We start from the raw sequence: 14,420 nt of genomic DNA on the forward strand, positions 1-14,420 counted from the left end.
GTTGCTCTCCCAAGTGCCAACTGTTCGATGTGGTGTGTCAGTGTGATGGTCCACTGCACAGACCCAGTGAGTGGAATTACAGCGGTGATGCTATTGCGTGTAAAACAATCCCTTAATGACCCCTGGTTGATGGACACGTTGTATGGTTAAACTCATCATTTCAATGTCATGTTTCTGAAACCAGACACATATATATCTTTCCTATTGTATATCCGTTAAAAACAGACTTATGAACAAATGACCTGTCAATGCATCGGACAATAACAGAAAAAAGATGTTGAACTGTGTCACAGCTTCATTATCTAACCAAGATTTACAGTATTTGTGAAAAAGAATGGCCACAAATATGTAGTCACAAAGCAGTTATATATATTTAAAACATATCTTTAATTTGTTAGCTTAAGGAGGAAACCTCTACTTTAAAGGATATAAAGTATAACGTTTCTGGCTATTACAGTTTGTCAGTTTAGTTTTGACACACAGCATCTGTCCCTGTGAGACAAAAAGTGAGTGGTACATGGACAACCCTTGTGTAATAGAATGTAAGCTGCTGAAATTGTGATATTTTTTTAAGTTAGACATTCACAATTTTACCAGCAGCCTCCAAACAGACCAAATCACATTTACCTGAGCTCTCTGCTGCTGGAAAAGAAAAACCTTCTCTGCTCCTGCTCCAGTTTCCAGCCTTTATAAACTTCATGATGGAACAGTCATCACTTGATCCCACCATGACTCAAAATAGACTTTATTTATACTTTATTTCAGTATTTACACAAATAAAAAATATACCCGTGGTAAGGAGTCATATTGAATTCCAGTGGAAATAGGAGAAACATAGTCGCTCAGCCTCCAAGAAGCAATTCAGAGTTATTACTTGAACTATTATGCATCATACACAGAAACAGTACAGCTGGGGTATCATTTGAAGATGTCATTACTCACGATGAGACTATCATCGTTGTCAAAAGATTGTTCATAGTTTGAGATGAATCTCTTTTTCTTTCCAAAAGTAGAGAAAGTGTTGTACACATCCAGGTCTCCTCTGGGTGCCAGCTTCAGAGTGCTGTAGTCAGACGTGGTGCCAGGTATGTACACATTGTGCTGGTAGTCTGGAGGTTCAGAGTGAGGCTGAGTGTACTTGGGAGTCCATGAGTAGTGTGGAACTGCTCCCTCTTGAAGAGATATCTGGCAGTCTGTAAAAAAATGCGCATAAATTACAGTTTGTATTGGAAGATTATTTCTGCAAAGAGCTCTTATTTACATACAGTATACTTGATTTGAATAAGGTGGTTTTAAAGGCATCTTTAAAGGCATCTTCTTGAAAAAGAAAAACACAACTTGCAGGGACTTAAGTAATCCTCATGTTGATGCATTAAACCCCCCCAGTTTATTTATCTACTCTTAAGTTTTATTTTATATTTCAGACTAAATCCTCAGGCACAGACGCTGGGGAGCCCCGGACCCACCACCCTCTTTGATGTGAACCACAATGAGCCCAAATTGCAAAGTTTCCACCTACCACTCATGTGGTTTCCCCAGGTCCAGTACTGTGGTGCCACAGAGCAGGAGAACCCATGGGCATCATATTTTTGTTGGCGAGTGAGAGTGCCCTCCATGTTTGCTGAACTATACCTGAGCAGATAAGGAGACAGCTTAAGTATACATTTAGGCGTGTGCATGCATGTGTGTGTGCATGTGTGTGTATTGTGACGGCCACAACTAATGGACTCACCTCTTGTATGCTGAGTTGCGTTGGTTCTTGGTCCAGGTCCAGTCCTTGTTTGAATACTTAAGCTGCACAGAAACATAAAAAAAGCTTAATGGCCACATCAAGTTGAACCATTGCACCTCATTTATTTCTATACAAACTTGTTTAAATAATGGCAAAGCTAAAGGCATCACATATTAGAGATACGGCTTAGTCAAAGTGAGTATGACTGAAATTTCTTTGTTCATGTTGAAAGCCAACTGTTTGCTGTTAATGATATTTTTACCAGACTAAAACAAACTGGACCACATTGTCTTATACATGTGTTACTTTGACAAATGACATTAAAGGCTCTCTGATGCAGCTTATAATGACAAAAAAAGATGTCACATCTCCTAAAATGTGCTAATTTACTCTGTAACTAATCTGCTTGTGTGACTGATGTGAGGTTTAGTATTGGTGGATATGGGGATGCTGTTTTTTGACGAGAGAGCAAATACAGCCGCTGTGTTAAGATCAGGTACAGTTCCAAGTCCTTGATTTAAAAATAAATAAAATAAAATGCTTCTCTTTTATCCCTTTAATACCTTTCATGCCCGTGTCACACACCTTGACAAACTGGTAATTTGCCCAGACAGCAGGGTACGTTGCCACAACATATGGGTTAGTTGAGGATATAGTTTTACTTTCAGAAGACTGCAAAATAGTCATTAATTTTTTTGTTGTTGCTGTTTTTAATCTTTAGATATGGGGTTGAAGTAGTTCTACTATCATTCATGATGTTAATTCAAACATACATGTGGTGGAAAATGCATTGTGACATTTGCCCTTCAGTCAACATCTCTGTCATTTGTAATTGAAGTGAGACAGCAGGACAACTACACAGAGACATGGATAAGTTTGATTCTTTACTGATACACTGAGCGAGAGAGACAACCCCTCTGTTATTTTGACTTCTATGTTAATACGTGCATATCTCAGTATGTTACCTCGTTTGGAGTCGCTGCTCTGTTGTTGGCCAGCTCATTACGGTCCAGTGCGTTCCAGCCAGAAGTGAGGTAATCCGTGCTCTTGGCGTTGTTCTGCTGGACTGACATCACCGGACTGCAGGGCTTCAGAAACATGAAGTCGCTTCTGGACGATTCCGGTGTCAGACACATCTTGTAGCAGTAGACCTGAGGCACGGCTCCGTTGCTGTTTACCTCCGCGCAGCCGGACGCGCCCGCGGACATGCGGACATTTAAGTTGGTCTTTTTAAACACCTCTGTGGTGGTGGAGCTCTCCGAGCTGGAGCAGCAGCAGCAGCAGCACCACCTGCAACTCCAGCTGGACCAGGGGAAGTCCGACTCTCCGCCGGACTGTCTGCCCTTCAGCCTCCGCACCGCAACCAGGACAATGATGGCCACCAGGGATGTGATGGAGACTGCGCCCAGAGACACGATTAAGTACAGGGCGAAGTTGGAGCTGTGATGTGGGCTTAGTGACAGGTCGCCCAAATCGGGCTGCGAATCTGGCAGGCTGTCAACCACTGACAGGATGATGGAAACAGTGGCCGAGAGGGGCGGCTGACCATTGTCCTTCACGAGAATGACCAATCTGTGCCTCGTGGCGTCCTTCTCCACAAACTGGCGCATCGTCCTGATCTCGCCCGTGTACAGAGCGATGCTGAACAAGCTCGGGTCTGTTGCTTGGAGCAGTTGGTAAAACAGACGCGAGTTTTGACCCTCGTCTGCGTCCACCGCGCTGATTTTGGCCACAAGGAAGCCGGCGTCAACCGACCTGGGCACCGCTCCGCCGGGCGCACTGCCGTTTTGCGCGACGGGGGACACGATCACTGGCGTGTTGTCGTTTTGGTCCAAAATAAAGATGCTCACGGAGACGTTGTTGCTCAGAGGCGGAAACCCGGCGTCTTGAGCTTGCACGGTGATCTGAAAGTTTGTAAGTTGTTCGTGGTCAAAGGATCGCAGTGCGTAAATGTTCCCGTTGTCGGAGTTTATGGACACGTAGGTGGACACGGGCATCCCCTGTATGTACCCATCCAGTAGAGAATAAGACAGGTATGCATTCTGACCAGAATCTGGGTCCAGCGCAGTCACGGAGCAAATGGATGCTCCCGGAGCATTGTTCTCGGTCAAATACACCGTGTAGGAGGGCTGCTTGAAGCGGGGCGCGTTGTCGTTCACGTCAGACACTTGGACCAAGATAGTCTTCCTGGTGAACAGAGGCGGGGAGCCCATATCCCGGGCTGTTAGGGTGATGTTGTACTCTGCCACTGCCTCTCTGTCCAGAAAATCTGAAGTTACTAATGTATAGTAGTTCTTAAAGGATGAGTGGAGCTGGAATGGTACTTGGTGTGGGATCTCGCAGTCCACATTCCCGTTTTCACCCGAGTCCTTGTCCATGACGCTGATGACGGCTATCACCGTCCCCGGGGGCGCGTCCTCCTGCACAGGTGTGGACACCGACGTCAGGACCACCTCCGGGAGGTTGTCGTTTTTATCCAAAACGTTCACCAGCACTTTGCAGTGAACTGCCACAGCAGAGGGGCCTTTGTCTTTAGCCTGGACATAAATCTCATGCATCCTGGCCTTTTCGTAATCGATCACTCCTTTGACTTTGATTTCCCCCGTGCGCGAGTCCACGCTGAAAAGCTGGCGCACTTTGATGGGAGCGTGGCCGCTGAACGAATAGGTGATGTCAGCATTGGGACCCTCGTCCAAATCGGAGGCATTGAGTTTTATGACAACTGTGCCTTTGGGTGCGTTTTCAGCCAGCTTCACTCTGTAAAACGACTGGTCAAACACGGGCGCGTTATCGTTTGCATCCAAAACGGTGATGTCGATTTGCGCAGTGCCGGATCTCTCCGGCGCGCCTCCATCCACCGCAGTTAGGACCATTTGGTGCGCGCTTTGCTGCTCTCTGTCCAGTGGGTTTTGCAGGACTAGCTCTGCAAATTTACTTCCATCACTGCGCGTCTGTATGTCCAAGAGGAAATACTCGTTGACACTCAGCAAGTAGGTGCGGAGCGAGTTGGATCCGACGTCCAAGTCCTGTGCGCTCTCAAGTGGGAAGCGGGATCCCGGCGCAGCGGACTCCGATATGTCCAGATTAAACTCGGTCCACGGGAAACTGGGAGAGTTATCGTTCACGTCCAGGATCTCCATCTCTACCCTGTACAGCTCCAGAGGGTTCTCGATGACCACCTGCAGGTGAAAAGAGCAGGACAAACTCTGCTCGCATAGTTCTTCGCGATCAATTCTCTCATTGACGAATAAAACTCCATTTTCCAAATTCACCTCCACATATTGTTTTTTGGCACCTGAGACTATCCGGAACCTGCGCGCCGAAAGCCTGTCCAAATCCAAGCCCAGGTCCTCTGCAATGTTGCCAACAAAAGCTCCATGCTCCAGTTCCTCCGGGATGGAGTAGCGAATCTGTCCCCGCACTGCATCCAAGAGACAAGTGAACAACGCAAAACGGCAAACTAGGTGCCATTTCCCAAACAGTCTTTTCTGCACCCCTTGTTTGGCCATCTGTAAGCTGAAACAATGCCGCAAACTCACTGCACGAACTCTGTCTCCGTTGCACTCATGCAAGATGAAAAGGGCAGAACTGTGCAAAATACAGTCTGAGAAAGAAAACTTGACATTGGTGGGACTGGACCAGCGACTGTCTGCTTGAGAGAAAAGAGAGGAGAGAGAAAAGGGATGTGCAGGGGCTACTAGCCTATCTCAGATTAGTGTGCGCTGTGTGTGTGTGTGTGTGTGTGTGTGTGTGTGTGTGTGTGTGTGTGTGTGTGTGTGTGTGTGTGTGTGTGTGTGTGTGTGTGTGTGTGTGTGTCTGTGTGTGCGTGTGTTTATTATTGGCCGTACTGTTGCAATAGGAGGGAAACGACATCTGCTCGGATAATCTTTCCTGCCTACTAGCCCGATCAAAATCATGTCCCAGTCTCCAGGCTTTGACTGCAGGTCAAACGGACTTGATTCAATTTCTTACAGGAGTGTGTTTCGTTATTATGATGATCTGATGGAGTTCAGAGTAATCAGATACAAACAAACATTACTGTAAGATATTTACTCACAAAAGAGGTAAAAAGTTACAGTTGTGGACTTTACATTTTTATTATTTCACAAACGCTTGGCTTTTTTTGAAGTATTGCTATTACAGTGCAGGGTAGTACAGATTTGGAATGAGAGGATTCTATTAGAAACGTTTCAACAAACTCATTTCATGACAAGCGGGGAATGGGAAATGAAATCAGCATGAGGATCCTTACATTTCTGTTTATGTTATTGCAGTAATTTAAAATTTCAGTTGAACTTTTTATCAAACCAGCTTTAAAGACCTTACCAAGCAGGGAAAGGAATGATAGCAAACATGTAAAACGAATACAGACTGCATGCAGCGGTCGTATTAAAAAAAGAAAAGAAAAAGGAAAGCACATCCATCTATTCTAGAAACAGTTACCGTAAACCCATATGAAATGACAATGAAGTCTCCAAGGAGGTGACTCTATGTTTAGTATGGGTTTGAAGTGTGCAAATCGTCAAATTGTCCTCAGGAGGCAGCTCAAATCCCCAGACATCATCACAGTAGCCTGGCAAGGATTGCTAATGTTTAAAACAGATTTCCCAGCGTATTAATACTCAAACAGAGCAGTTGTATCTGTTTACCAATCCACCTCCACGCATCCGCCCGTTTGCTCTGAAAAGAAAACCCCAGTTCCCCTGGTTAATGGCTGAAAACACAATCTGTCTGCAGGAATGAAACTGCAGCAGATGGTGGAGGTTTTCCATGGGCTCATGCTCTTTTTAATTAATGGAATGGAGATTAGAGGGCATTTTCCCTGGATCATTAGTGAACAGAGGAATTAAGACATTTTGTGAGGAATAATCCCAAGGCTATCCATGCGATGCACATGTGGTTTCCTCTCAGTGGTCATACTGACCTGCTTTTCACAGCCTAAGTGCATGGCATCACTTACGCACTGCAGAAACTAAGTAGCTGGGATAAGGGGACACCGCCACATTTAGGGATCAAAAATACAAAAGAGATTATCTCTCTGTCACTCCCCCCCTCTCTCTCTTGCACACACACACACACACACACACACACACACACACACACACACACACACACACACACACACACACACACACACACACACACACACACACACACACACACACACACACACACACAAGGGCAGTATTTCTCACTCTGTCTCTCTCTCCCTCCCTCTCTCTCTCACTCAAGGGCAAAAGTAGAATATCAATCCCTTTGTCTTTAACTACTTTCCACTTTAAAACTGTGGGATTAGAATAGGTTAGCCTATATTCCGCAGCTTTTAACACTTAAGCGGTTTTAGTTGGAAACAGTGTTGTGCTTTCCACTCTAATGGTAGAGTGTCTGTCATGTTAACATGTTCTGAGTGCTACTAATTATTTTGTGTTTTATTTAACCTCTTGTGAAACATTACAGATGCTCTGCACCACCTGGTAAGAAGAGCCAACAGCAAACTGACAGCGATGACTTCTCACATGATTGACTGCCGTGGTAATGAGGGAAATTCTAGCATCTATTCTCCTGTTTGTCTTGCCACATAGTGCACACAAACAACTTATATTAATGACAGACATGTTATGGGAACGGGTGCTGAATAAAGACCAGAAATAGCATGGGAATTGTTACATGTTGTATGAATTTCCAGTCTAGTGAAGAGGGAAAGATTGGGAATAAGATCCTGAGTGTGCACACATTCACATGTGGGTTGGTCAGAAAGAAATGGATGGTTTAAGTGTATCAAATCCACTCAGTAGAACGAATAACACTACCAGAAAAAGAAGGGTTTTTTGGCTCCAATTTGGGTCTTCCATCTGTAAACATAGATTTTCATTAATAAATTAAACAATTCAATAGTCTGCAAAGAATCCATTTGGATATTACCTCAAGCACATGGTTGATTGTGTTTTTTATTAAAGTTGTTTGTTGTCTTTGTCTTGTGTGCTTTCCCTCAGAGTGCTGAGAAATCATTGAGTGCAGGAATTAGAGGAGATGAGAGGATCTATTTCCTCATTTGATTTTTACAGAAGTTGTTACAGAGCCAGTCATTTGATTTGATCATCGTAATGATAGCATACTCACAGGTATTACAACCAACATTAAATTCAGTTTTATGTGAATCTCCCCTTCTCCATGCCCACTGCAAATAAGGCAGCACATGGGCTTTCATAAGGTCGTCACCTGACTTATTAAACTAGGCTTGTTGTGTTTGTTGAAAATGGACATGGATGTCAGAGGAACGAAGGAACAGCTATTGTTGTTGGGGTGGTCACATGGGAACCTCCTGACACTGATAGTTGGCTCAGTAGGCCTTTGGAATCATCTCATCAGGGCAACACACAGCCCCAGGAAAGCGAAAGGCAGAGCCAGTGAAAATAACCTGCTACTCTCTTTTTTTTTTTTACAAATTGATGTGTGCATGAGGCAACCACCACCTCAGCAAACAGTGATGAAGCTCTATGTTAGTAATTGAGATTTCCCGATTCCAAGCTTATGGCATACTACATAAACATCACCCTAAATTAATATTTGTAACTGCAATATAGATGGTACCCTTTATTAATGACTTCAAAAAATGTATAACTGGGGGTTCCTGTCTGCAGTTCTGCACACGTCTTATCTGTTCCAAATATTAGTAGTTTCTGCTAGGAAGAAATGCATACATGTATACATCAACAGCAGACAATGAGGACAATTTTACATAATATGAGGAAGGAGGTGGCTCTTAAAATGCAGACTCAAAGATTACAGAGCAATTCAGGTCACCGACGGATATGGAGAGACTAAACAATTACCCCACCAAACTAGCAGATGTCTCTGCGCTACATCGCACCAACACCATGCATCAAGAGCCAGACTGTTCAGTCTGTATAGCATGGTCTTCTCTCCCAAGAGGACAGACTGTTAGACAGCCAATTTGAGAAGCTTCTCCTCTGTTGCTATGATCATTACTTTTCCAGGAAAGGAGAGGCAGACTGCACACAGGAGTGGAGACGGCTTTTGACCTGCTGTGTTCAGCTATCACAAAGGCTTGGTATTTATTAACCACATAACAGATTCCTTTTTTTATCATTATCATTGGACTTTTTTATGATGTTATTATTTTCATTATTACAAAAATATGATAAAATTTGAATCATGGCAAAAAGGTTTTTTTAAAGAGAGTTGATTATATGCTACACTTGCAAGTGAGGTCATATATCATATTTTTGGGGGTATATTCTGCCATATACAGATTCTGCATTTTGAATAAACTCTCACATACTGGGATGTGAGAGTTGATCCTTTAAATAATACAAACTCTATGCAACTTTCATTCAGACAACTGGTTGATGCCTACATTTTATCCTTGGACAGCTTGCAAATATTGTATGACATATTTTTGGGGAGGGATTCAACTTTTATTTTCATAATGAGTTAATATCTTAATGGTTTGTCATTCATTGTTAAGAAAAAAATAAAAAGTAAAAATTCCTGTCACACTTTCTCAGAGCTTAACGTGATGTCTTATTTCTGTTTTGTTCAACAGTCCCAAAACCCAAGGACAGCTATTCAATTTACAACCATATAAAACAGAAAATCTTCACAATTAATCTAAAGGCTGAAACCAACAATGTTTTGAACGTTTTGCTTGACAAATGACTTACTCGCTTTTTAAAAAAATGTTGGCAATTAATTTTCCTTGCGGTCAACTAATCGTATCAACACTAGATTCACTAATGGTCTAGGAAGTATTCAGATCCACCACTTAAATGCTCTGCACACCCATGGCAAACCCACACAGGAGATTTTAATTATTTGGGCTGATGAGACAATTTATCAGCACCGTGCTTGTACAGACAGTATACTTGATTCACCTCTCCCTCACTCTCCTGTCAGTATTGTGGCACCCACTCTCAGTACACCCACTCCTGACCTCAAGTAATTCCTCCCACGTTCAACCTGAGCAGAGTTGTTGAAAAGACCTGTGTTGGTGTGCAAAAACCTTGAAGCGAAAAGTAGAATAGACATTTTGACATGTCACGGTGTCACAAGCACAGGGGTTAGCTAAATAATAAAATTAACGACTGCTGTATTCCACTTAGCTGCGCCTGTGTCAGGGTCCTCGCTGGTTAGAGAGCCATCGTTAAGGTAAGTTCTTAATAACACCTGTGCTTTCCCACAGTCACAATTATGGCCTATGCAACTGTGTCAGTTATTCATTGCAAGTTAAAGTCCTGCATTTTCAAGTATTGAAATATTAAAATGTAAGTAAAAAGGACTCATTATGCAGGAAAATGTTATTGCTAGGCTATACTATAAAATATCACATCATATTCCTGTTGCATTTATGTGTAAGTGGCATTTTACAGTTGCAGTTTGTCAAAGTATTTCATAGCTATCTTACAGATCAATGCAGTGAAAATGTGTAGGATGAAAGTGCAATATTTGCCTAGAAAGTGTAAGTATGAAGTAAAGCTCAAGTACAGTTGTTTCAGTGACATTCCACCCCTATCTATCATATCACCGCAGTTTGCGATGCTGTGGACTTCATATAGGCGGCCCACTGCCTACACGTCCAATGAGTGACAGTGATTGAAACCACGCCTCCCTCTGCGCGTGTGTGGGTTAGGTTTTAATTTAGCTAATTTTGCTAATATCACATAGAAACAAATAGTTAACTTTTGACACAAGTTTCACCTGCATTTATGGAGGCGATATACAGCAGCAGCAGCAGCAGCAGACCCGGTTATAGACGGTGGTGAAAGTGAGGAGAAAAACCAACCGAGTTCAAAGTTCAACGATAGCTTGAAGTTTAACTCATCTCGGCGGCTGCAAGCATAAACCATGTGAGGATACACATTCCCACGGGCTGCTTCCGCTGCTCCAACCGTCGTTAACACACTGCAAATGACGACCCTTGTATATAAATAAATAACTGAGTTATTTTGGAGCTGACATACTATAAAACATGCCTATTTAACTGTTAAACCAGTCACCCAGTCAGTTAATGCATTGCTAAAAAGCAACTCACTTTTGGGTGTAGGGTGTGGGGAAGGTCCTGCATACATTTATTGTTCTCGCTTTTTCCATTATTAATGCACTGCTCGAGCAACAGTAGACTTCTAGATTTATTCAAAAGTGCTCAGACTTTCTGTTTTACCGTGTGAATGTTTCTTTTCCCACATTTTTAAATGAACCCAGGAGAGCCATGCTTCACACATGGAAGGCCCATTTTGTGCAACTGAACCTCGCGAGAAACCTTTCCCCCATGGCGCACTGCAGACTGCAGACAGAGAAACTGCCCCTTCAATTATTTTAATGGTGAGTACAGTGTTTTTTATATATATATAAATATATTTTTTGTATACTCAATGGTACGCAAGAAGAAGATCTGTATTGATCTTCTGATGTGTTGTTCAGCCCTCCACACTGTCGCTGTCCATGGTGTTGAAACATGACTGTAATAAGACAGTCAGTGGTGTGTTGAGAATGCATCGTGTGTTCGTGCTCTAGTAGGTTGTTTATGTTAGTTTGGTCGCAATGCCCTTGATAGAAAAAGCAGTTTGATAATTCCTTCTTGTTCAACAGCCCCTAAACTTGCCCATAAATCTTTTTGAAACCTTTATGTGTGACCCTCTTAGGAATTGAATTCATTTGCCAGTTAATTAGGTACACCTGGCTAAAACCATTGCATAATGCAATAGCAATGAAAAAACCTACTATACTATACAGCTCTGATACATATTTAATGTACTTTCATTGATATAAAGTGGTGACAAAATATTGGAAAACACTTATAACAACAGTATAACACTATGACTCAACAGCACCATGAACAGTTTGAACAAAAACATGACAGGTCAGATTTATTGCTGGGTCAGTTTGTTAGACTGCATTAGTTTTGGCTAGGTATTTAGGTTTAGTTATCTGATATAACTGAGCGTGAATCTGAGGCCTGCCTATCACATTTGTTCTGGCTCAGACAGGGTAAAGGGCGCCCCTTAGTGTAAGTCTTGAAGATGTGTTTTGAATATGGCTGCGGAATGTTTGATCCTTAGGCCCTGTGCATTTGAAAAATGCAATATTTGCATGTTTTAGTGGCCTTTTAATCTATTTATCTACAAAATGTCTGTATTAAGGCCCATAAATGCAACCATACATATGGGTTCTGCTTTGCTTCAGTGTCTGTACCTTCCTGGTTTTTCTAACATTCTAACGTGAAATTTCACTTGCATTTAAATATTTCAATCACATTTTAATACAGTACTCTGCTTTTTTTATTGGCGGTTCCTTCTATCTCTCCTCTCAATAACTATCAAGCCTAACCTATCATTATGTCAGCCCTCTGCAGAACGTACTCCTGTTATGTCGGACAATCAATAACTGGTAATAATTAACCAAGCAGCATACCCAAGTAAAGTTTTGTTCCTTGGTTTTGGTTCTGCTGAGCGTTATCGATATAGCTTTCATGTCTCTGAAGTGTGACGTACCACTTTGACTTATTTATTTTAGTTCTTCAAAGTAAACAAACAGACCTAACACACAAAGGCATCTACTCAAATCTATGACAAAAAATACTTTTTCTGCACTGAGCGAGGACTGTAATAGTTGTAGTGAATTGCATTTAATTGGCATAAAAGTTACTTTACAGCAATTGTTAATAGATTAAACACTGCATGTACTGCAATCCACTTTCAAGTCTTAACCATATCTTCACAAATAAACAAATAAATCTCTCTATTGTATTCCTCAGTCGGTCTTTTCATGATTAGAAAGGACTTGGATAGCCAATCAAAAATAATAACCAAAACAATGTGTTTTTGACCGTTGCGTTCATCAATTAATCAGTTAGCACTTGTGATAAGAGGGAAAACATCTGTGGTCTTTGAAGAAAATTGCATTCTGTAAAATGCCCTGGCTGTGATAAAAATGCTTTATTCATAAAGCTCAGAACACCAAGCTGATAAACCCTATCTTTAAAAATTACAAGAGGAACAGGTCGTGTTCAAGTTTGGAAACAAGCTTAGGTGTAAAAATGCACAATCTTCCGTAAATATACTGAATAAACAGACTCACAGTTAATCCAACACAATATAGCAGCAGCACAATAAATAAATATTAACATAACATATGGTTCAATATCAGTTGATTTAAAAAAAAAAGAAGAAGAAAATCAATAGTTGGAAAGATTACCATAATAGGGTTTTACTATACTTCGATACCTGTGCTGTGTCTCTCTTTCCCAAATGTTTACATAGGGGGAAAAGAGAGCAGTGTGTACCTCACTGTGTGGAACTAATTGGCATAATTTTTATGTAAGGTATCATGAGGCCAGGGTTTTATTGGCACTAAAAATTAAGGGCCCTCTATTTGTGGTGGCCCAGCGACCACTGCAAGCAGAGCATCCACTACAATTCTAATCTAATTCTGTGGGTAAACACTGGATATGTTGAGAATTTTCTGATCTGACACCTGGCTGCTACAAAAATAAACATACTCACCTCTCCACACATTCGACAGGCCTTTTGTAACCCTGCAAACTGTGTCCTATTAGTGGGCAATTTAAACAAGTTTTAATAGCTGGTCCAACTTTAAGGTAAGGCCACCTTGAGTGACACTGGACCAAGTTATCACAAACTTTGTAGCTAACTCACTTCACTTTAATCACCAGGTGGCAAGCAGGACACAGGAACTTGTTGTAGTTGTAGCATTTATTCACTAATCAAATAGCCTTAACTCTACAAACACTGCACTGCAACTTTCACAGCTATACGTTACTGTTTACTTTATGCTCACCGCCACACAAACACTCTTTCTCACTCCAGATTGCATACTCGCTGACGTTTCGGGCCCTGTCCTTGCTGGCAGAAACCCGTCTTTTCTAACCCCGAAAAACACATACATTTTATAAACAAACACAACATGCCCCAAACTTCAATGGGTTCCTCCTTACATTACAGTCATTTAGCAGACGCTTTTATCCAAAGCGACTTACAATAAGTGTATTCAACATAGGTATTCAAGAGAACTACTAGTCACCAGAAGTCATAAGTGCATCTCCTTTTTTAAACAAGCATCTAAGAGCATAAACCAGAGCAAAAGTACAGTGCAGAAACAAACTAATACGAATACATGAGCAAGGATCATGCAATATTTTCAAAAAATAACATTCTGAGATTGATGTCATGTAGGTGATTACTTTTTTTCTAGAACAGTAGATGAGGGATATGATATACCACTGCATTTGCGTCCTATGCTGTACTGTAAGGGTAATAATACAGTTTATGGTTTTATAATGGGGGACTGCTCTTTTCACTCGGAAGATTCTCCACTGTTGGATGTCAACTTGATTTATTCTCTTATTTCCCATCTTGTTGGGAAATCTGTAACCATTTGTATTTATAAAGTCAAGTCAGTGTGACAGGTTGGTCATTTCTTTGATAATTTGTGAACTGGTCTTGGACCCATTTCTCCTCCAATATGAGGTCACACACCCTTTAAGTGGTTCTCCTATAAAACTAAACTTGGTGAGTGGCAGTGCACAGACAGAATAACTAATACAAAAATACCCTTGGTAAATGGACTGTACTTGTATAGCGCTTATCTAGTCTTCTGACCACTCCAAGTGCTTTTAACACTACATATCATCATCCACCCATTCACAACT

The 14,420-nt window shown here is 41.7% G+C and overlaps 1 protein-coding gene across 1 annotated transcript; it reads right to left on the bottom strand.

The window, feature by feature from the left end:
* Nucleotides 1-918: 918 nt before the first annotated feature.
* LOC129113489 (protocadherin beta-15-like) lies at nucleotides 919-5,241 on the bottom strand. The gene is made up of 4 exons (XM_054625815.1): nucleotides 2,698-5,241; nucleotides 1,733-1,794; nucleotides 1,520-1,632; nucleotides 919-1,193 (listed from the first exon to the last, which is right to left on the bottom strand). Exons 1-4 carry the CDS (start codon nucleotides 5,239-5,241, stop codon nucleotides 919-921), a joined length of 2,994 nt encoding a protein of 997 aa, XP_054481790.1.
* Nucleotides 5,242-14,420: the final 9,179 nt, after the last annotated feature.

Source organism: Anoplopoma fimbria, chromosome 24 (assembly GCF_027596085.1).
Source record: "Anoplopoma fimbria isolate UVic2021 breed Golden Eagle Sablefish chromosome 24, Afim_UVic_2022, whole genome shotgun sequence".
NCBI classification, from domain to species: Eukaryota; Metazoa; Chordata; class Actinopteri; order Perciformes; family Anoplopomatidae; genus Anoplopoma; species Anoplopoma fimbria.

Coding starts and splice junctions, on each gene's coding strand:
- LOC129113489 (XM_054625815.1), bottom strand. CDS start 5,241: ATGGCCAAACAAGGGGTGCAGAAAAGACTGTTTGGGAAATGGCACCTA. Junction 1,633..1,732: donor CGCAACTCAGCATACAAGAG/GTGAGTCCATTA, acceptor TTATCTGCTCAG/GTATAGTTCAGCAAACATGG. Junction 1,194..1,519: donor CTGGGGAAACCACATGAGTG/GTAGGTGGAAAC, acceptor ATTTTTTTACAG/ACTGCCAGATATCTCTTCAA.